The sequence below is a fragment of the Amborella trichopoda genome, chromosome 2, assembly GCF_054954075.1.
Source record: "Amborella trichopoda isolate Santa Cruz 75 chromosome 2, AtrichopodaSantaCruz75HAP2 v2.0, whole genome shotgun sequence".
NCBI lineage: Eukaryota > Viridiplantae > Streptophyta > Magnoliopsida > Amborellales > Amborellaceae > Amborella > Amborella trichopoda.
The window spans coordinates 5,197,881-5,221,556 of NC_142337.1; the positions used below are offsets into that span (position 1 = coordinate 5,197,881).

The following is a 23,676-nucleotide window of genomic DNA, read 5'->3' on the forward strand; positions in this document are numbered from 1 at the left end:
AAGTTATAATGATGATGATGATGATAACAAATTATCTAGATAATCCATTTTGCCTTCAAAATAATTATTCAAAGATAGGCAAGATATGCACCTTTTTTTTATTTTCAAATTTTATTGTCGGTGTTGAAAATTGATTTTAAAGCCATCATTGATATTTCTGTCACCAAAAGTACTTTTCGGATGAGGATTTGACGTGATACTTTATTTTGTTTTTATAAAGTTTAGGTCTTATAGAAATTCATCCCTTTTTAAACTCTTTTCTACATCACAAACATATTTTTTTTTGGAAATTAATTGAAGGACACTGTTTCTATGCGGCCGACCTGCATATTATAGAAATGTAATAAATATGTTTTTTAAATATAATTTGATCCTAATGTTTAGATAATATATAATCTTTAACATGGAGATTATGAATATGATTTTTTTTTTAAACTAAAAAAATAATAATTATATTAAAAAAAACATTTAGACTATTAATTAAACTTATTTTTAGATGGACCATTATAACTCTCGACCACATATTGTCGAAATACATTCCAGCCGGCATGAAACAATTTTTTTTAATTAAAAAACAGTTGGAAATTTTCGTCATTATCAGAAAAGATAGAGGACCTTCTTTTATCTCTCTCTCTCCATCACGCTTGAAAAGAGTTTTTAAAGTCCTGTGCTCACTCTCCACCACACCAGCAATGGAGATATGCATCTCCAGCTCCTTTCTTCTTTCTTTCTCTATCCCGTCTCTGCGTTCTCAAAAACCCAATTTCGTTTTTCCGAGAAAGACCCATCGTTCCTGTTCTTCTTGTGCAAATTTCTCTCTCCTCTCCCGTAGGTCATTCTCTCTCCTCTTTCAGGCATGTCCAGTTATCTCCCTCTGCTCCCCCAAAGTTTCTTCAGCTTCTCCTGTGATTTCCGACCAGTTTATTGAGCTTCAGGGATCTGGAGGTGTCAAATACTTTGATCTTCGAAATGGTGATGGAGCATCTCCAGTCAATGGCGACCAGGTTTGTGACCTCTTCATTATTCTTATTCCTCTGTGCTGTTACTATGGTTCTCAAATTGGGGATATGGGTTTTCAATTAGGGATCGTGAAGTTTTTGAATTTTGGGTTCTCTTCGTATTTTGAGAGAGAGCAAAAAAATGACAGACATATAAGAACCTACAATATACTTTACAGTGCATCTTTAAAGTGTCTTATGGAGTTAATAACGCCATTAAAGTTTCTTGGTTTCTGCATTTAAATGCATAGAACTTGAATTTTCCAGTGATTCTTAAATGTAACAATTCTTAAGAAGTTGAAACTCTGTTCTTATATTGCAATTAAGGCATAGTTATGCATTTTTCGATTTCGAGAAATTTATGTACTGGGCGATTGGTATTGTATAATGGTTTAGCCCTTGAATACCATATATTAATTGCTCCCTGATAACAAGGAACTATTGACTAATTGTCAACAATTTAGTCACAGTAAGAGAAATATTGTTATTTCATTGTGTACTTCATTAACATGGTCATAACCTTTTTCCAACTAATTGGGGTCAGCTCAAGGGCACATATATTTTTTCACTATTTCCAATCATTTATGTTAGTATTTTTTGTTTTTAAAAATACTTGTGTGTATTTCAAACGGACAATATGGTTTTTGTGGTTTCATAAAGCTGTATTTTGTATGGAGAGAAAGCTGTGGGTTTATAGTCCCACGTTGAAGAGAAGAGAGTAAATTGAGCAGAATTTAAGTGTAGGCATTCTCTTGCCTTATACTCTTATTACAAAGGTGAGAGAGATGGTACAGCATGCGAAGTGTGTGATGCGCAAATGTGTGGGTGTGGGCATAAGGGTACATGATGCTGCACGCTGGCATCAGTGCGTGAGGCACAACTCCGCCCAAGCACGTGTAAGGCAGGATGGGCTTGAGGCTTGATAACTTTTTGTGAGCATGGCTCGTGCGTGGGCATGGGCGCAATGATACTTGATGCTGCACGCTTGCATCAGCGCACCTCACCCGAGCACATGTACGGTGGGATGGGATCGAGGCTCGATATCTTTTTGTGAGCATGACTCGTACGTGGGCGTGGGCGTGGGCGTAGGTGTGGGCACAAGGGTATTTGATGCTGCATGCTTGCATCAACGCATGAGACGCACCTTGCCTGAGCACATGTACGGTGGGATGGGCTCAAGGCTTGATATCTTTTTGTAAGCATGGCTCGTGCATGGGCGTGGGCACAAGGGTAACTTGAGGCCGTATGCTCGCATCAGCATGAGGCGCACCTCGCTCGAGCATGTGTATAGGTTGGCCTCGAGGCTCGATATCTTCTTGTGAGGATACTTCGTGTGGGACATCCAATGGTCAACTAGCTGTTGAAGAAAAGGATGCTTGTAATAGTAGCCGTCAAGATTAAAGGGCGTGCATGTAACTTATGACTGTGGTGGTACATGTAAGCATGGTTACAGTAAAGGTCTTGCCTTCTTGTAACTCTATAAAATGGGGTCTTTTTCCCATACAAAATAGAGACTTGAACAAACACTTCACAACTCTCTTTTCACACCATTTTTTTGCGAATTTCCAAAGACCAATTACAATGAACTCTTTCCTAAAAAGAAAACAATTACAATGAACTCATCTCTCTCTACTCATTTTTCTCTCTTCCTCTCTCTAAACAACACTCATCTTTGGTGTCTACTGTACCTTTCCAAGTTCGGGTGCATAGAGCTTTGAAACATCAAAAGAGACCTCTCTGTTTTCCTGTGTTCTGAGGACGAGTTGCCTTTTATATGCACACCAATTACAGTATCGAAAAGGGGCCAAATATTGTTTTGAGATAGTGCTCTTGCATGTCCGACAACATGAAGGATTCGAGCTATATTTTTTCTGTTTTCGTATTATCCTTTAGCCCCTTTTCACCCAACCAATTTCCAACAGTATCCTCATCATGTACTTGCTAACTTATAATGACAACTGCAGTTTTTTTTTTGAAATGTACAATATTTCTTGCTATAGTATATAGCATGCCACTGTCTTTATTAACCTTGTAAATAGCCTGTGCAGGTCTTCCTTTTTTTGGTTCTACCTTCTGTTTTCCATAGTGTGGTGCTTGAGTATCTCATCAAGAGAGGCCTTGTAGTTCTTGAGAGAGAAGAGAAAGGGGTGGTGTACAAAAGGGAAGAAGTGAGAAGTGGGTGAGAGAGTGAATAGTGATCGTGGGCCTCATTAAAAGAAAGTGGGGTTTCCTTGTTTAATTTATATATCCAAAAAATCATTTTTCATAAATCACACATTTCATGAAGAAGGCCCAAAAAGTGTAGTTATTTTTATTAAACTTAATCGACAAAAGTCGAAAGGATTCAGATTTTTCCATTTGGGCAAGCAAGAACAACAACCTTCAATTTCAAGATCAAAGAAACAGAATAAACCATAAGGAGCACAATGGACCACCAAGACCCAACCCTCCCACTTTCATTTTTAATCATACATCCTTAAAAAAAAAGAAAGAAGCAAGCTACTTTTGTATTGTTTTTGTGAGAGGAAAGTGAAATGAAGAAGGGCCCTATCTATTGGGTTTTGCCTCAACCAAGAGGGCATAGATGAGAGGAAAGAAAAAGAGTAAAAGGTAGAGTAAGAAAGAGAGCGACCAAAAGTTTCAGATCTTGCAATTGATGGGGTGAGCCATTGGAAAACTATTAACCTACTAAATTTTGACAAGATGACGAAAAAACGAGTGTCGCCTAAAAGTTGTTGAAAGCTTGCCGGATTTGAGAAACCACGAGAGAGAAGGCGACTCAATTTTTGGTTGTCATGTCAGAACTCAGCAGGTTGTTGACAATTTTACAGTGGCTCACCCCATCGATTTCAAGATCTGAAACCGTCGGTCACTCTTTCTCACTCTATCCTTTATTCGTTTTCTTTCGTCTCATTTATTCCCTCTTGGTTGAGGCAAAACCCAATAAACGGGGGCCTTCTTCATTTCACTTTCCTCTCTCATTAAAAATAAAAATAAAAAAAGTAGCCTGCTTGTTTTTTTGGAAAGGATATAATTAAAGAGGAAAGTGGGAGGGTTGGGTCTTGGCAGTCCATTGTGTTCCGGTGGTCTATTTTATTTATGTGATTTTACAATTGAAGGTTGTAGTTCTTGCTTGGTGGTCCATTGTGCTCTTTGTGGTCTATTTTGTTTATTTGATCTTGCAATTGAAGGTTGTAGTTCTTGCTTACCCAAATGGAAAAATTTGAATCCTTTCAACATATGCCGGTTAAGCTTAATGGAAATAAGTACACTTTTTGGATCTCCTTCATGAAAAATATGATTCATCGAAAAGGATTCTTAGGATATATAGATAGAATAAGGAAACCCCACTTCCTTTTAAAGAGGCCCATGTTCACTCTTCCTTTTGCACCCCACTTCCTTTTGCACACCACCTTTTAAAGAGAGAGATTTGTCATCGTTTGGAGAGAGGAGTTGGCTCCATTGCTAGTAAAAAGAAGTGGGGTTTCCTTGTTCCCCACGTCATGATCTAAAAAAAAAAAGAAGAGAGGAGCGGGCGTCCTCTTTTCTGAATAATTGTCATGGACCATGGTGTACTGATAGAGCATCAAGAAACCAATTTAATAATCTATTTTTTTTATGCTACTTTTTTTTAAAAAAAGGTCTTGTTCCTAAGATCATATTCGCTTTGTATGTTCCTTTTCTATACGATCGAGTCTGTTGTTTTGTTACTTGATTATGTCTGATTTGTCTGTGAGCTGTTGAATGGGTCTCAGATTTGCATTGAGTTTTGTTGGCTCTTCCAAGTGCTATTCTATTTCTTCTGCTGTCTCAACTACTTTTCTGTCTCCGGCGAAAACTCTTTTTTGTGCGATGGAACTTGTTGTTCTGTTACTCGATCCTATCTGATTGATTGCGAGCTGTTGAATGGATCTCGGATTTGCATTGAGTTCTGTTGGCTCTTCCAAGTGCCATTTTATTTTATTGGTTGTGTCGACTGCTTTTCTGTCTTCGGCGAAGATCTGAAGTTTTTGTTTGATTGCTTGAGCCTACTTTGAAATGGCCGTCTGTTCCTGAGGCTTGCTAATATGTTGTTACTTGAACCTGCTTTGTCTGAGGCTTCTGTTTCTGAATATTGTTGATTTGCCGCTGCTCGAGCTTCTTCTGTTCCTGCCTTGTTTTTGAGGCTTGTCTTCTGCTATCCAAACTCCAATTGTTCTCTCTTAAAGCTTCTAGTGGGAAAATATAAAATATTTTCTTACTGCAGTTGTACTACTTTTGACTTGTAAAGCATGCCACCGTCTTTATTGATCTTGTAAACAGCTTGTACAGGCTGTATACCATTCTTGTAACCTCATAAAAATGGAGTTCTTATGCACATATTATGTGAGTTCTGTAATACATCTTTTATGGGGCCCAGAAATATAAAAAACACATAAATTTCACACTTTTGTCAGTTTTTTCTTTCCTGATTCTTGGGCTTTTATGTAATAGGCAGGGTATTTATTGCTGTCCATCTATCTACTCTGCTTTTTCTTGTGAGCTTTGTATGTCATGTGGGTGTAAAGGGGCTACATCTTGTTTGTACTACACTTGGTCACTTTCTAGCAAGGCAAAACATTTTAGGCTAATGAAATAAATTTTCAGCCTCATGGGGCTTGGTCTTTTGTAGGTTGCCATACACTATTATGGAAGATTAGCGGCGAAACAAGGATGGCGATTTGATTCTACCCATGATCACAAGGATGAAATGGGAGACCCCATTCCTTTTGTGTTTACTCTAGGATCTGGCAACGTAAACTCATTTGACCCTTTTTGATATTCTTGATTGCCAAAAAAATGTATAAGTAGCTTAGAGGGCTATTTTTTTTGTATAGCTTGTTGCATCAACAAAGAAACAGAAGTGTTGAGATTTATTGTATTTGAAAAGCATTGCAGGTAATTTCAGGGATTGAAGCGGCTGTGAAGTCAATGAAAGTAGGAGGCATTCGCCGGGTCATTGTTCCACCATCTCAAGGATATCAAAACACATCTCAAGAGCCCATACCTCCAAATGTATGCCTACCCTTTATCTAAAAAGCTTTTATTCTACTTTTTCGCTGATTTTCATTCTTTGGGGTCATTTGAATTGAGGGAAAATTTGATTGCTGTAAATGAATATTGTTCTGCATGCTATAACTAGGAGAGCTTTTATCTTACAACCCTTATGAAACATGAGAGACATTTTTACTCTCTACCTCCTCTGTGAATTTGAATGTCTTGAATAAACATTGCCTTGTTATATGAAGATTAGTTTGTTTTTTGGGTAGTTCAGCAGAGAATTCGAACTTGACTTAGTGCATAGTCTTAATCCATGGCAAGGAATGGGACTTCATTTGTTTATCATAAATGCCTTGAGATCCTCCATAATCTGGGACCATCAGATGTGTGTTTTCTTCATGTTGAAGATTTTCTCCAAAACTTTTATTTCATAAAATCAGGCCCTTTTTATTGGTTTTCTTGTTGTAATATATAATTGGAGGACAAGAAAACTTACTCTTAAAATTGAGGAAAGTTAGGGATTGGGCATTGGCTTGATTGTCGAGGTCTTGATGGTGGCAGTTCTACAACCAAAACTTGAATGTAGGCCTCCAAAGGGCTCGGTTCTGGTTTGGGTCAACCCCAAATTGGCAGGGTATTATAAAGATGTTATAATATACTTAGGTCAGGTTGACTGCAATCCAGACTCGAACCTAATCAGGTCCAGGTATGTTGGACTTGGACGTGAGCAGCTGAGTTTTAGGGTCCAGACCTGGACCATTTAGTAGCCCTTTTCAAATTGCACGTAGACCTACCCAACTAACTCTTGAAGCCATTCCATTAGGCTCTGTATCAATGGAATCTCATCATCCATACATAACGAATTGGTATGGTATATTCATACAACTAGAATTCTTATTGATACTGGAACTCATAGGGACGAAAATGGATTTATGGATGGAATCAAATATGCAGTATAGAAAGAAAACTAACTTTTAGAGCCGTTCCATTAGTGCGGACCTATTAAGGCTGCAAATCAGGTGGACCTGGCCCACAACCTTCAAAGCCGTGCTTGGCTTCTGATCAGGTTTCGGATCGCGGGCTGGGTCTGAGCTGCATATACCAGGCCCTGAATCAATTTTCTGGCCAGGTGTGGACCAGCCTTAGCCCTGTAGTACTGACCATAGTCTAGGGTATATATTGTATATTATGGATTATATAGTTAAGCATATATGCGGATCATAGTTTATATAATTTAATTCATATATTAGGTTTTTCTTTTTTAAGATTGCAATTCATCTATGATATTATATGGTAAACATAGTATGTAATAAATTGTACATTTATACAGTGATATTTTTTTGAAATTGAGAAAAATATAAGAACTAAACTGCTCCCAAAGCCGAATAGGGTAGGTTATTGCCCTAATTGGCTCTCTCTCTTACACACAATTTCCAAATCCTAAGAGAGATGGGTTTTTATTTTATAAAATCTTTGAACGAGAGAGAGAGAGAGAGAGAGACTAGCTGAGAGAGAGAGAGAGAGACTAGCTGTGCTCGGGCTGGGCACTTTTAACATAGTATTTCGGCTGTGCCCTGGACACCCGTTAAAGAAAAGTCTTAGGCCTGGGCAAGCCTTGGCCTGGCCCATTGGCAGCCCTAAATGGAATCGACGTGGCAAGCTGCCAATTCAAGTCGATCCTCTGTGACTGGCATAGGATGATTTGCAATAACATAAAAGCTAATTTGCATCAATTAAATTTCTACATAAAAATTATAAAACACATGAGAGAGAGAAAATACAGTCACACATCAAACCATGGAACAGAATACAGGGCAAAGACTATAAAGTGAATTTAGATTGAGGAAGACTGTAAAGGAGAAGTAGATATGGTTTGGAATACTTGATCAATGTTATGGATTGGAATATTTGATCAATGTTTCTTTTTTTAAATGCTTCAACTGTTTTTTAACACATAATTTTATTTAATTTTAATTACTGTACCTTTAATTTGATTTGATCTATACAAAATAATTAACAATATGAGTGACTAGGGCTAGTCATTCAGAGAATCATCTGAGTCATCATATGACGTGTATCTGACTCAACCAACTTGTTGCTAGAAATGAGTTGTATATCTATATAGAATAGCATCAACACTATTTGATGGAGAGAAATGGGTGGAACTATCATTTATATTCATATACAAATGAACTCTTTATTGGAGAAAAAGGATTGTGGACATTTGTTGATAACACACCATGCCTTAGTAACCTTAACCACTCTCCACTGTTGAGAATGTTTGAATCACGAGCCAAGCACCACCTTGAATGTCATGATTTCCTTTAGTGCCCCATTGAAGGTTCCACCTTAAGTGATCATAAATGAACATTGTTGAGTTGACTTGAACCTATCTTCTTTTGATTGCTTGGGAATTGAATCGAGCGTTTCCATATGAGAAAGTTCCTTCCTCTTCAATGTACATGACAGGGAGAGAATATTGACTACTTCATAAGTTTAGGACCATGTTCTCTTCTTCTTTGTACTGCTTGATAGCTATCTCATAAATCATCCGTTCATTGCAATAAGCTTTTTCGTTTGATACCTGCCACATTGCCTTTTTTCGTCGTTCACAATCACCATTTCTTATGATCAGCTTGAATTGATGGTGACTCAAGAGCACCATGTATTGCTTCAGGTACTTCATTCAATAAAATACCGGAGAAAAAAAAATGACCTCACATATATATCTTAGAGATGATTGTTGATCTTCGATTTCTCTTTGCAACGCCCTTCAAACAACAGAAGGTCCAAATATGATGATACGACAGCTTTCACTATCATTACACCCAACCATTCCCTTAGTATTTCAAATGTGTATTTATGCATGCATTATGTATGTATATAGGTATCTAGCTATGTCTTTATGCATATATGTGTGCACGTATTTGCATTCATATATTATCAGAACACCCCGTTCTCCCTCCCACCAGATTTTTCTTGATGTATGCATTTCATGATTCATGATTAATTTATAATCAAGCTTCTGTTCTTTCTTAAAAATACCACTGATATGTGAAGATTTGGATACTTAAAAAAAGTTTTACACGAGGAGACAATGAAGAAGCTGATAAACTGACTCATAATCTATTGTTATTGGGGATTAATGTTTGTGTCCTTGTGACTTGTACTGTTCTTGTTAGGTTCTTTATGGATATTATAATGTATTGCATGGTTACCATTTGGAATCAGTGAAACATAATGACATTGATTTTTAGCTTTATCTAACTATGCGGTGATCTAAATTTCTAGGTATTGATTGGTTTCCTTTTTCATTTCATGTGCAGTTTTTTGACAGACAAAGGCTGTTCACAACCATTTTTAATCCTACTCGTCTTGCCAATGGGGAAGGCTCTACGTTGGGCACCCTTATATTTGACATAGAGTTACTTAGCATTAGGCATTCATAAAATCAACATTGGAGTTATATATCAGAGAGAGAGAGAGAGAGAGAGAGAGAGAGAGAGAGAGAGAGTAATTAAAGGGCTATTTACCAGCCAAAAAAGTGTCATTAATGATAGACGCCCCCCCCAAACAAAAAAACAAACAGAGCTGACCTAGTTCTTCGAAGTGAGGAGAAACTGAGAAATGTTTGATTAAATAAGTTTCTCGTTGTATCTATATTTTGCATTTGATTGATAAAATCCAAGGTTCTTTAAGTAATGGAAAAAGTTTATATAAAGGCTGGGCTCTAAAGTATCAAATTAGAGCCCACCTCAAAAATTTTAGTACAAGAGGTTGTTTTGATGCCCAAATATCTTCAAATTGATCTTTTTGACATCAAGATGCATAGACATGAGAAAAAAATGAAATTCAAGTTTTGGAAATAGTGCATCTTGTAATGCATTTTTGGACCGTTAATTTTTAAGATTTTCAAGTTTTCATAGATCTGTTTGATCTACACTGTTTTTGAAACTTTAAATTTTATAATTAAAGATAGAAAATATATTATTTTCAATATTGAAACCGCATTTTTCGGCACTATTTGACTATTGGAATGTGCACTGTACTTCAATTGTTTAGAGCCTCGGCTCTATACAACCCGCACCCTTAACTAATTAAATGATTTTAGATTGTTGGCCTTGGATCAATGTTTGCAAGGTCACCTATAACATTGGATGTTTGGTAACGAAGTCATCTAGTACTTTAGCCTAAAAAACCAATATTGTAAGATATTATATAAATCTCCTTTTCATAAAACCTAAGTAGTGGATAGAAAAGTGATAGAGCTATAATGGTAAGCTTGAATGTCTTAAATTTTAGTGCTTTGCCAGGCCCATTTAAATTTTTAGTATTTATTTTTGAGTGTCTTAAATTTTTAGTACGCTTGGGTATGGTTTTTAATAAAACAGAAGGGGGAATCAGGATTCACGCGGCTGACTTTAATTAGTTGAAAAAAGTTAAAATGATGATGATTTTTCAAGTATCTACAAGTGTCAAGATTCACGTGATCTTAATTAGTTGAAAAAAAAAAAAAAGGCGAAAATGATGATTTTTTTAAGTATCTACAAGTGTCTGTCCACCAAGCATTGACCCAATACTAGCTCAAGGTTGAAGTGTTGGGGTCACATTGCCGGGATATACAAAACATGAAGGGGACTAAATGGCGAGTGTGCAAGGCACTTTTGTAGAATTTCTTGTATATTTTAATATATTAAGTATTTACAAGTACTATCATATGTCAAAGTATCAAATAACACTAGCTCAAAGCTAATGAGCAATGCTTTGAATGCATGAAAATGGTAAGGAACCGAAACGAAAGCGTGCACGGTAATTTGCATGTAATCTACACAAGATTAATTTTAGAGCATTCAAATAAATAAGAACAATTGTTTCATGCAGGCTGGATCACATTTCAACAATATGCGATCCAGAGGTATAAAGCATCAAGATGGGTGCAAATAGGTGGTCCATCTAAAAACAATTGCAACTAACTGTCCAAATGTTTATTTAGTAAAATTATTATTTCTAGTTTTCAAATTTTTTCTTTTTCCATATCCATTATCTCCGTGTTAAAGATTATATATTCTCTAGAGAAAGTATAGAAACCTTTATCTTTAAAAAATATATTTATTGCCAAGCCCATATTTCTATAATATTTAGGCTAGCCACATACTAACCGCCTCCTTCAATTAATAATACCAGTAAATTTCCAAGCGTGGGATATAATAATAGCAGTAGATTTCCAAGCGTGGGATCCCATTTTTTGAGGTTTGAAGTTAAGTTATAGAAACTTTAGGAAATATATTTTGTTTGCCCGAGGCCCAATATGATGGGGGAAAGGTTTCTATACTTCCCTACAGCATAGAAGATCTATGTTTTCTTTACCATCCAGCCGTCCAATTTTGATCAAGAGAGCAGCTCACCATTTGATCTTAGATCCGATGTCTCAAATTATTTTATTTTTAGTTTTTTATACAAATTGTACGAATATGAAATTTGGTATGTGCCATCTTCTCATTTAGGTGCACTTATAAAAAATATTAAAAATAATTTTTTGATAAAATATATTGACACAAATATCCCTTCAAACTTTCAAGGATATTTTGATCATTTTATTTTATTGAAAATATTTTTTTAATATTTTTCACTAGTGTGAGTTTAATAGAGAGTTGGTCGTCCAAAATTCGGTGTCAAAATAGCTTATAAAAAAAAATTAAAATAAAATATAGAGATGTGACATTGTGATTGAGACAATCTTAGCCCTCTATTTAGAATGGACTGAATGGATGGTTCGATAAGGAGAAGTATATAAATTTTATGTTGTAGGAGAAGCATAGAAAGCTTGCCCATTTGATGGCAATTAACATTTATGGCTAAAACATTTAGGTGAGGCGATTTGTTTAATGCCGAACGTCTCAGTGTCATTTTTATTCATCTCCCTTCAATAAATCCTAGATAAAAAATTGATTAGAAGCTAAAATGCTCCTAACCACTTCTCGCTCCATAATATGACATTGAACCATCCATTTGTTGGATGATCAGATCAAAGCTTTCAAGAGCATGAAAACCAAAGAGTACAAAATTATTATTATTGTTATTTTTTTTTTATGTTATTGCTATTATTATTGTTTTTATATTATTATTATTATTATTATTATTATTATTATTATTATTATTATTATTATTATTACTTATGTTTTGGAACATAAACTGTATTTACAACGGGTGTCTGAGGGTAATCTTTTGAAATATGCGCAATTGTTGGAGGAGTTGGAAGGTGTATGCCTGTTTCGGATTATGGAAGATGAAATGGTGTGAGAGATTGAAAATAATGGGATCTTTAGTGTTAAATATGCTTGTAACACACTTTTGAATGATAGGACAAGATGGAGTCGACCAACTTTGCATAAGATTTGGAGCTGGCCTATTCCTCTTAAGATGCATTTTTGTTGCAAAGTGGGTAACCTTATGAAGAGGGGCAGAATTATGGCTAGTGTTTGTTTCTTGTGCATAGAAAGTGACAAAAATGGGGATCATCTTTTCCTACATTGCCTATTTTCATATAGGATTTGATGCTAGATTTTTTGGATACTAGGATTGCCTTAACTCGTCCTCGAAGGCACATGAACCTTTTGGAATATATGAGTCTCACTGGTTTGCCTAAGGTGGGAAAGTTGATATGGCAAATCTAAAAGGGAGTAGTTCTACAGGAGGTGTGACCGGAAAGGAATAGAAGAGTCTTTGAGGAGGTTTCGTTAGATCAAGAAATGGTAGAGAGAAGGATCTTGCATACGATATGGAGTTAGTTCTCTATGACTTCGGAGGGTTTTAGTGTTTCCAAAGTTGATGTCACTATTAATCTCCCCAATTATTCAATGGTTATCAAGGTTAGACCAAAAGGAAGATGAAAGCCTTCGATGATTGGTTGTATAAAGTTAAATTTTGACAATAGTTCTTGAGGTAATCCGGGACAAGCTGGGTACGGTGGGGTGTTGAAAGACTCGTCTGGGGAGGTAATTTTTTGCTATGTTGGCCCATGTTGGTTGGCCTTTGCAACTTGTGATGACCTTGAAGCTCTTTTACATGGCTTACACTTGGTGTTGCAGAGAAATTGTGGTCGTTTTACTATGTTGAAGGGGACTCTTGAATGTCATAAACTGGTGTAACAAGGCATCTAGATCACTGTGGAACCTGAGATCCAAGTGGATGGAGTCATGGATATCTGTGTATAGTTGAAAATTTTATTCATGCATATTTATAGAGAAGGCAATAACATTGTTAATGATTTAGCCAAGAGAGGAGATTTTTTTGGAGAGGATGGCTGCATCTGAGGGTTTTGCTTGTTTGGTGTTTTATTTTGTTGTAATCTTTTACAATTTAAGAAAAAAAAATGAAGTAATTTTGTGTATGTATATATATATATATATTTGGCCCTGAGATACCGAGACAACTGCTGCTATGCTAAGTAAGAAATAGATGTAGTATGTCTTACTTAAGAAAAAGTTTGTATAAGGTTGACACTTTAAAATATAGATTTAAGGTGCACCTCTAAAATCCTTTGGAAAATGTTGTTTTGATGTTAAAAAAACATTTAATTGATCATCATGACTTCGAGATGTATAGATATAGAGAAAAAAAAAGGTTTCCAGTCCTAAACATCTTGCAATACATTATTTAGACCGTCCATTTTCAATAATTTCATGCATTTATAGATAAGCTTGATTGAACCATTTATGGAGCTTAAAATTTTATAAGTAGAGATAAAAATAGATTTTCATACCATCTATATAATTTTCGACACCAAAATTGCGTCTCATGACAAAGTTTGAAGGTGCACCTTGGTTTGATTCTTTAAGGTTGCAACCTTATGCAAACCACCCAACGACATTGAAATCGGATGAGTTTTGAAAACGGGACATTGTAGCTTTGTTATAGGTATAAGATTTATGCTAAATAAAAACGCTAATGCATTATGGTGGAGATTATGAATTAGCCTAAAGTTTTTAAGGACACTATGAATTAGCCTAAGTTTTTTAAGGAGAGCTCCCACGGTGACAAAAGAATATTTCAACAAAAATAAGATGACCAAAATATCCTGCATTTAATCATTTCATTTTATTAAAAATTTTGTTTTGTATTTCTGTTGGGCATACCTTAAATTTTATGTTAAGGTGATTTATACAAAAAATGAAAATAAAATATTATTAGGTGCGACAAGCTATCCGTTTAGATCGAACAACTTGGATAGGGGCCATGAGTTAGCTATATTTGAAGACAAACTAGGGGTGTCAACGGATTAGGTCAAGACTCTGACCCAAAACTATAGTGTGGGACCCAACCGGACCTGACCCAAATATTAAAATATAGATTTATTTAACTATATTTAATATTTAAAGATATTTCATATATTGGGAGCCAAAAAAATATGACCTGGCCCGGACTTTGACCCGAATAGTGTTTAGATCCAAAATGTGGACTTGGACCCGACCCGTCAGGTTCAATTTGTAGACCCACACTAGGCCGCGGATAGGGTCTACCCCTCGGTTCTAGGTCTTGATTATAGAGAAAGTGAATCTCACCATTATATTCAATCTATCTCAAAGTGAACCTTCCTATATAAACAATGCAAAGTTGTGAAATTCTCCTGCTTTTAGAGAGTACCTTTCACCATTATATTCTTTCTTTCCACACCAAATGATTTTCAGCCAAAAATTCTATGCAAAGCTTTGCATTACTAGTTGGTTACACCTATAAATAATAATTTTGTCTACCAACCCACCACCACCATGATCCATACCTCATTATAGTAATTAATGATATGATCAATCAAGATGGGCTTAGTGCAAACTTGGTCCGACCCATTGTCAGTCTTGGAATGATGGTTGAGATAGGCCAGGCCCATCCATGTGCCAATGAGCCTTGCTCAGCTTCCTCTCGGCCAAACATAAAGAGAGCTATGATTGTGGTACTTATGTGAGGGGCGCTTCTCATTTTGCTCTTCACAAAGTTCTTTCTGTCCTTTGAATATAGGGTTGTAGGGTTGGGGTCCGATGCGTGTCAGCCGCCGGCCCACTGGGATCTGACTGACAAGGTTAGTGGGTGGACTTGGATTCGACCCGCCGAATGGTATCTTGTCTGGGTCAATATACAGAAAACCAAAAAAAAAAATATGATATATTATATATTTTAACATAAATATCTGATCAGAGCTTGGTTCATACTTGACCTAACTGGAGCACAAGATGAAACCCGACCCTGGCCGAATATCAAGCCCACGCTTCTGTTGGATATGTTGATATCCAAAATCACCTCCATTAAAAAAACATATTTTATTGAGATTGATATCAATATTGATATTGATATTGACAAGTTTCCGTATTTGTTGATATTCCTATTTTATAGGATGTGAAATCTCTTGTTTTTAACAAACTAAATTAAAGAGGAAATAAATATATATCCTAATGGGATAAGGATTTCTATTTGTTATGAGATTCCCAACTTTATATATAGAATGAGAAAAGAAATAATTTGTGTGCCTTATTGGGGCCACCTTATAGGAAATGTGGACTTCTCTCTAGAGAGAGGGGAGAGGCAAGGGTGCCCTGTATAGAGAAGGAGTGTCCTTTGAAGGAGCCTATGGAGAGTGAAGTGAGCTTCTAGTAAGAGAAATGGTTTGCTCGTGCCTCATGTAGGGAGAAATTTTTGTTTCTTGTAGAGAAACCCCTTTGTAGTGAGAAAGCTCGTTTTATGTTGCTCTTGTATCTCTATCCGGTATGTTCAGTAATGGTTGTAAGAAGTAAACGTAATGAAGAATGACATGTGATGTCAGTTTGGAGAGTGTTTTCAAGGGTTGTTCGAGTGGGTATTGTTGATGGTTGTTGAGATATATTTTGTATCCCAAAATCTTTGACACGACTCTCAAATGGATTTCAATTTGTCATGCCAGAGGATATTGCCCTTTTGGGGTGAACCACATAAAATATTGATGTTCTTTTTGTGTTATTTTTTTCCTATTTAATTTTTTTTTTATTTGTTGCCAATTGTGTTTTTTTTTGCTCTTTATTTGCCAAAAATCAGTTTGTGAGATTTTGGAGCTTTGTTAATATCACACTTCTAGACCTGACCCAATGTGTGTAGAAGCTAGACCATAACTCTAACTGGGTCCGCAGGTCCACTTTGTCAACCTTATTTAAATAGAACTAGCAAATGGCACATGCATTGCATGAGGATCGAGTGTAAAAGATCATATGCACGCAATTTTATGAACATTTAATTAAGAAAATATTTTTCATCTTTATTCATTGTATAGTATTTTTATGCTTGTTTATCTTTCGAACATTTTCTAATCTCTTTTTTGAGAACTTCCTTATGCTTCTATTTCTTCTATATAATGGATTAATTTTTAAAATCATGATTTGGATAATACACAGAATAGATTTTAATGGAGAATGAATTCGACTATTTTTGGCAATATTATCATCAGATATAGACATCGAATCAAATACATTTTTAAGCAACACGATTTTCAGGGGAGAGAGAGATTTAAAATTTTTGAAAGGAAAAGCAATAATTTTGAGAAATTTAAGAGTCAAGCTCCTCTTTATTATCTCTTTTATATTGAATGTGAAATCTAATAAATAAAAATGTCTTACAACATTCGAGAAATTTTATTTTGAATATTGTGCCCAAATAATTATGCATCTCTTCAACCACCTGATTTCAAATCTAACCGTTAATGATAATTATGACATCTTTCTATCAAAAGTAAATAGTCTTATTGTATACATTTCTTTTATAAATACAATATTTTACAATTCTTTTCTTTTGTACAATAATCACAACTTCTTTCTTTTATTTATACCGTCCACAAATGTACATCTAATGGATTACAAAAAATTTAAGAAAAAAAACAAAAATAAAATAAAGCCTACTAGAATCTACCACACCAATTCGTTATTCAATATGCAATTCATGTGCTTGCGCCCCTTGTCTTATACAAATAAACCGCTTTCCCTTTTTTTTTATGTATACATGTGCAAATCTAACATTTTTTTCTTTACACAAATTCATTAATTTATCTCCAGATAGCTTGCAACTTCCATGGAATATCACCTAGCCACAACACCAAATCACTACATTCCTATGCCAACTTGAGGCCCAGTAAAAGAGATCTCAATTCTACTTCCCTAGTTACCTCCCGTAATAATATTGGTTTAGCATTGTTCCTTCATGATTTTTAGTATCCCTTTACTCTTTTTCTCCCAAGATTTCTCTAAGAACTTCCATCAAAATTAAGATTTCTCTAAGAACTTCCATCAAAATTAGGTTTTGTAAAGCCCACCTCTGGTGCCACCGATTTTTTATTTTTTGAATGTTTCTGGTGCCATGAGTTTACAACCCTCTTCTTTCGAACAATATGAGCGCATACTAATTCATCCATCTTATACATGAAACCCAGTCCACCTACACCCCAAAATTCTTTGCACATTGCTAACTTTCAGCCACCACCATTCTTATTGTGTCTTGAATTTTTCCGTACTCCATTACCTTCCTTTCAAAGGTTCTTTCCTTTCAAACCTCACACAACTTTAACCATTCTTAAGTACATTGTGCCCTCCTTAGTTATCTCAGTATTGCTCCTTTTGTTTAACCGACTCAGTAACTTGCTCCAGGATAACAACATTCAATTTGCAATACCCTTCTTACCCATTTCCATGTTGTTTTTATAAACGAGTAAAAAATGATTGTCTATAAAGAGACTATTTATCTTTTATATATGGAGGTCACAATCATTCTTACTCATTAAATGTCAAACTGGATAGCTTGGGGTGAGTCGTGAAATCCGATAAATTTTTTTTTTTGAAACTTTGTGTCTATTCAATGACACTCTTACAACCACCTATTTTGAAATGAAAAAGTACATAATGTGACTATTTACCTTTGATACAAAGTGGTCACAATTAATCTTGACCACTAGATGTGAAATTTGGTGGCTGCATTTATTTCATTGACCAAGCACAAAGTTCAAAAGAAATTTTCTCAAACATTGCGACACACCCAAGCTATCAGATATCACATCGGTTGGTTATAAGTAGTTGTGACATCCTGTAAATGGCCTCATTATATACAATCTTTTTAAAATTTAAGAGACAATAATGATTGTAACCTTCATGTACAAAAAGATAAATGATATCTTTACAGACAATCCCAATAAAAAATGTACAAATGATCCATAGTCTCTTCACCACTTTTGCACATAAGACATAGATTCATTATTATCTTTCTTCCCTTTTCGACACATCAACAGTTTGCAATTTCCGTCACAACCATAAGAAGCATCTTACCTTACTGGGGAAGGGCAACCTCCATAATCGTTGGCCCAAGCATACCCCATCTTAAGAATGAACAATAGATACTATCTTATGGAACATTTCTCATTGGACCTATGTTCCTATATCACGTCATTCCGAAACATATGACACAGATAGTGTCTTTGTACGTTTTGTTGACACCGTAAAATTACTTTGTCTATGACACTTGCATCGTACATCCAAGGCGTATTTGATAACAGGAAGTTTCTTTCCAGAAGTTAGAACTTACCTGTTGTTGTTCATCTTCTGTGTTTGATAAAAAACGGTAAGATAAGTAAAGAACTTCCAATTACTGTTCATGTTCCCATCTTTGTATATAAAAAAAAGTTCCGTCAAAAAGGTTGGAACTTGAAAATGGAACTTTATATCAAAGTTTTTCAGATAAAATTATCCCCTAAAAACAAAACGTTTGTTCTCCTATGTTCGCACTCAGGCAAAACCCTCTCTTCTCACTTAGCCACTTGCTAACAACCACAACCATTTTTACTACCAGGTAACTCTATTCTTTCTTTCTCTATATTTAAGAAAGAAGCATTAGAAAGAAAATCAGAAAACGGGAAAACTTTGCCCTTTCTTCGTATTTCTCTTTCTAAATCACCATCTTTGGTTCTCTCTCTCACTAGCTCCTCTTTTCCTTCAAAGGAGCCGAGTGAAGGCGGAGGAGGAAGCAAAGAGCAGAGACGATAAGAGGTATGCTAGTGAGCTCTGATTCTATGTTCTCCATCTTTCACGAGGTATGCTAGTGAGCTCTGACTTTATGTTCTTCATCTTTCTCACTCTTTCTCCTGGATCTCTTCCTTGATTCTTTTATGCACTGGTTCCTTTTCTCTCTCTAATTTTCTCTAAAATACCCAATTCTCTCTCTTCCCATGCTAACCTCCCTTTCTAGTTTTGCGAAAGACTTCAAACATATGATAGATTTTTTTATCTTTTCCAAGTGATTGTTATGTATTTATGCTAGAGGTTTAGGATTTGGTGATGTATGTGGATTAAAAATAACACCTTTTGTAATGCAGGATGAAATTTTTTTAAAATTCTCTTGAGAAGAAATGCAATGTCCTTTGGGAATATAGGTTGATGTAGTTGTTGCATGTGCAATATTGCACAACTATATCATGATGACATGAGGGGCTGAAGAGAGTTGTACTTTCGAAGGAGGGTTGAGAGACAACTGGTAGTTGATGGAGACAATTTTTCGTAACTGACTCAGGGGCAAGCTGATCATAATGATGGTGTCAGTTTATAAAATGCCATGGCGACACAGTTGTGGGAGGCCTACCCATATCGCTAGAAGTTTTCTGGCATATTCCTTATGTTGAAATTGGTTTACTTGTATTAAGTAGTTGAACAATTCAAATGTTGTAATAAGTTCTATGACATTGGTGAGCATTATATGTGTTACCATATTGTTGTTCTGAGTAAGAATTTGGATTATCTGAGAAGGTCTATTTGGTGTGTTATGTGTGAGAATTGTATGACATTTGAATTTCAGTGTATGCATTGTTTCAATGTCTGTATGTATTGTTTCAGTGGTTGTGTGCATGACTTGTCAGATTAAAAATAAAATACGTCTTTTGACGTTGTATTCATGATCAATTGGCTATATTCTATCTTGGCTATTGAGTCTATTGGATTTGATGGTTGATAACTCAACATACCTTCAACATACCTTCTTTCTATTTAACTGTTAACATGGTCTCATTTTTATTATTGGAGACTAGACTGTTTGAAGACATTTTTCAGCACCTTGGGTCCTCGATGCCGAATAAAAGAGAAGCTTATCAATAAAGCCCTAACTTATAGTGGAATTCTTGACAGTCTCAGAATTTCCCCAGAAGTAGTGAGAATGTTCCTAAGGACTTCAAAATAACTTACCAAGTTTCGTTGAAATTCGACATGTCCAAGGAAATACAGACAAAGAAACAGTTTCGGAAAAATCGGTCTCTAGCACCCTAAAATGGACCCTATAACTGGAACCCTATTTTTGGAGCATCAAATGGCTGCGGGACCACCGCCATTGGATCCAACAAGGTCGAAAACTCCTAGGGATTAAGTTTCGGCTTAAACAGATGTTCCAGGACAAAGTTATGAGCAAAAGACTGAAAAATGAGAGGCCACACGCTATTCCCGTGCGCCCTCCCTGCACTAATTTCTATTAAATGAGACTGATTTTCACGGTCACGATCAGCAACTTTGAAGACTCATATCTCCCTTATTTCTAGTCGGATCGTGTTCAAATTTTCCAAGTGTGTTTGTCTTATCAAAACGAGTGTTTTGATATGTGGCATGTCCGGTAATGATATCCGAGCAGGGAGAAAAGCTAGAGAGAAGATGATAATTCTAAAACAAGAGTTTCAGAAAATCAGCAGTAGCACAACCCACTCCATCGGCCATATCACAGCTCTCGTGTACCCGATCGATGCGAAACAAAATGTATTGCGCGCGTAAGGTCCATGGCTATGTTTGGCCGAACCCCACGCGTGATGAATAGTTAGATATGATGTACGAAGGTGTTAAAGTTGATGCAGAATTTCGGCTGTCGGAATCCAAATTCTGGCCAAAAACACAAAATAGTAAACTCTTTGTTCGAGCATGAAATCGAGCTACATTTGTTGCAACGTGATCGTGACGGCATGCTCAGTGCACACCACAACAAAGAAACCAAGCAAATACATTAAGAAATGAGCGCACTATCGATCATAACTTTCTAAGATTCGAGCAAATTTCAAGTCGCATGATTTTGGCTTAAAAACACGATCAATGGCTCGAAGTTAGTATCAAATTGATCATTATGTCGAGCCCAATAAGAAAGTGATCATTTTTTGGTCAAACAGATGCTAAAGCAACTCTGAATCGGCCTAGGACAATTGCACTAATTCCATGGGTACAACAGGGACTATTTTGGAATTTCATATATTTTGGAATTTCGTATTATTTGGAATTTCGTATATTTTGGAATTTCGACTATTTTGGAATTTCGTACACTAGTTGATGGGCAAGGGAAAAATCATCATTTTGTTCCCATTTTTATATTTTTATTTAAATCAAATAAATTGTAATTATCATCAATTAGGTTAGATTTTGGGTATCCACCCATGTTTTGGGCCCAAGTCTATAAATACATGTTATGCTTCATTGTAAAGGGACTCAACTTCATGAATGAAAATTGAATTTTTAGTCTTGAGATTGTGGCACATCTTGGAGAGAGAGAGGAGAGAAAAGAAAAAGTCTAGCACCCATGGGTGAAGGTAATTATCTCTCCTCTTTCATCTCTTCTTTCTTTCTCTCTCCTCTTCTTCTCTGTCTCTCTCTTCTCTACCTCAAACATGCACGGCAGTAAGCATCACCGTGCATGTCTCTCTCTCTCTTTCTCCCTCTTCTTTGTCTTTCTCTCTCTTCCTCTTTTTTGCCTCTCTGTTCTCTCTCAAACATGCACATCAGTAGGCATTGCCGTGCATGTCTATCGTTCCATTCTTTCCTCTTTTCTCTCTTCTCTCTTTCCTCTCTCATCCCCCCTCTTTCTTAATGTTTTCTCTTTTTCCTAATCTTCTCTTTCCTTTTCTCTCTCTACTTTAACTTCTTTCTCTGCTTTCTTTCTTAATCTCTTTCTGCACTTTCTCTCTTCCCTCTGTTTCTCTCCCTTCTCTGTCTCTCTTGTCTCTCTCTCTTTTGTCATGGACGGCGGAACTTATCGTCATCCATGTTTTCTCTTACATTCTCTCTCCTCTTAGGGACAGTGGAACCTGTCGTCATCTATATTCCTTCTCCCCCTTCAATATTTCTCTCTCCTCTGTCATGGACGGCGGAACCCCATCGCCATCCATGCATTTCTCTTTTTTCTCTCCTCTATCATGGACGGTAGAATCCTATCACCGTCCATGCTTCTTTTTCTTTTCTCTCTCCTCTGTCATGGATGTCGGAACCCCGTCGCTGTCCATGCTTCTTTCTCTTTTCTCTCTCCTCTGACAAGGAGGCCAGAACCCCATCGCCTTTCATGCTTCTTTCTCTTTTCTCTCTCCTCTATCATGGACGTCAGAATCCCATCGCCATCCACGCTTCTTTTTCTTTTCTCTCTTTGCTGTCATGGACGACCTATCGCTGTCTATGTTTATTTCTCTTTTCTTTCTCCTCTGTCATGGATGGCAGAACCCCATCGCCATCCATGTTTCTTTCTCCTTTCTCTCTCTTCAGTCATGGATGATGGAGCCCCATCGCTGTCCATGCTTCTCTCTCCTTTCTCTTCTTTCTTCTCTATTCTCTCTCTTCTTTCTTCGCTCTTCTCTCTCTTCTTTCCCCTCTCTTCTCTCTCTTCTTTCTTCTCTCTTTTCTCTCTTCTCACTTCTTTCTTCTCTCTTCTATTTTCTTCTTCTTCTTCTTTCTTCACTTCTTCTCTCCTCTTCTCCCTTATTCTCTTCTCCTTCTTCGCTCTTCTTCTATCTCTCATCTCCTTCTCTCTTCTTCTATCTCTCATCTCCTCTCTCTCATTCTTTCTCTGCTTTTTCTTCCTTCTTCTCTCCCATTATTCTTCTACTATTCATTCTTCTCTTCTCACCGTTTGACCAAGGGACAAGGTAAGTCTAGCACTATCATATTAGTCTTGTCGTCGAGCAGTATTGCCACTGTACCGGTCTGAGTTACCGTGCCCGTCTTGCTGCATCGACAGACTAGCCATCGTGCCAGGTTGATTGGTGTTGATTCTATCGTTCAGTAGTATTGCTGTCGTGCTCGTCTTGCTTCCACGCAAAATGAGTCACTGTACTGGTCTAGCCCCTGTGTCAGGCTAGTCATCCGGTCAAACTTCTTTTTCTTCTCTTCTTTTTCCTCTATTCTATTCATTTCTTCTCCACCCTAATCTCTATCCTGCTATTCTTCCCTTTCTTTAAATGTGCACATCGGTGTGCATTCGCCTAAAGACAAGATGGGGTCCCTTGGCCCACTCGTCTTGTAAATTAACCATGTATGTGTGATTGCATAAACAAGAGAGTACAGGTCAAGGGAGGCGATTTCGAACCAGTTATAGGATTGTGGGGCTTTCTGTCGTGATTTACGAGGGCGCCCACGCGAGTTAGCCCGAGTGAATCACGAATCTAGGTGAGGTGTGTCTAGCCTCACATAAAATTCATCTCTCACCGGTTGGTGTACCTGCCATTGTTTCTTAACAAGGCTTCCGAGAGAGAGGTCTCAAGTCCCGGGTTCTCTTTAAAACCCGAGACACGCACCACTAGGTCATTCAGGCCCGGGGGCGAGATAGAGGCATATAACCACAACTATGGTCCCTTCAAAATCTAATGCTTCTCTCTCTATGA

The 23,676-nt window shown here is 36.6% G+C and overlaps 1 protein-coding gene and 1 long non-coding RNA gene across 2 annotated transcripts; both read left to right on the forward strand.

Moving 5' to 3' along the window:
* The first annotated feature begins 651 nt into the window (after positions 1–651).
* Positions 652–9,719, forward strand: LOC18443083 (FKBP-like peptidyl-prolyl cis-trans isomerase family protein). The gene is made up of 4 exons (XM_006853283.4): positions 652–1,004; positions 5,650–5,772; positions 5,916–6,032; positions 9,344–9,719. Exons 1-4 carry the CDS (start codon positions 693–695, stop codon positions 9,464–9,466), a joined length of 675 nt encoding a protein of 224 aa, XP_006853345.2. The 5' UTR covers positions 652–692; the 3' UTR covers positions 9,467–9,719.
* Positions 9,720–18,801: 9,082 nt separating this feature from the next.
* On the forward strand, positions 18,802–19,959 carry LOC148783053 (uncharacterized). The gene is made up of 2 exons (XR_016050363.1): positions 18,802–19,060; positions 19,387–19,959. It is a non-coding gene; the product is annotated as an uncharacterized LOC148783053 (long non-coding RNA).
* Positions 19,960–23,676: the final 3,717 nt, after the last annotated feature.

Coding starts and splice junctions, on each gene's coding strand:
- LOC18443083 (XM_006853283.4), top strand. CDS start 693: ATGGAGATATGCATCTCCAGCTCCTTTCTTCTTTCTTTCTCTATCCCG. Junction 1,005..5,649: donor CTCCAGTCAATGGCGACCAG/GTTTGTGACCTC, acceptor GGTCTTTTGTAG/GTTGCCATACACTATTATGG. Junction 5,773..5,915: donor TTACTCTAGGATCTGGCAAC/GTAAACTCATTT, acceptor AAAGCATTGCAG/GTAATTTCAGGGATTGAAGC.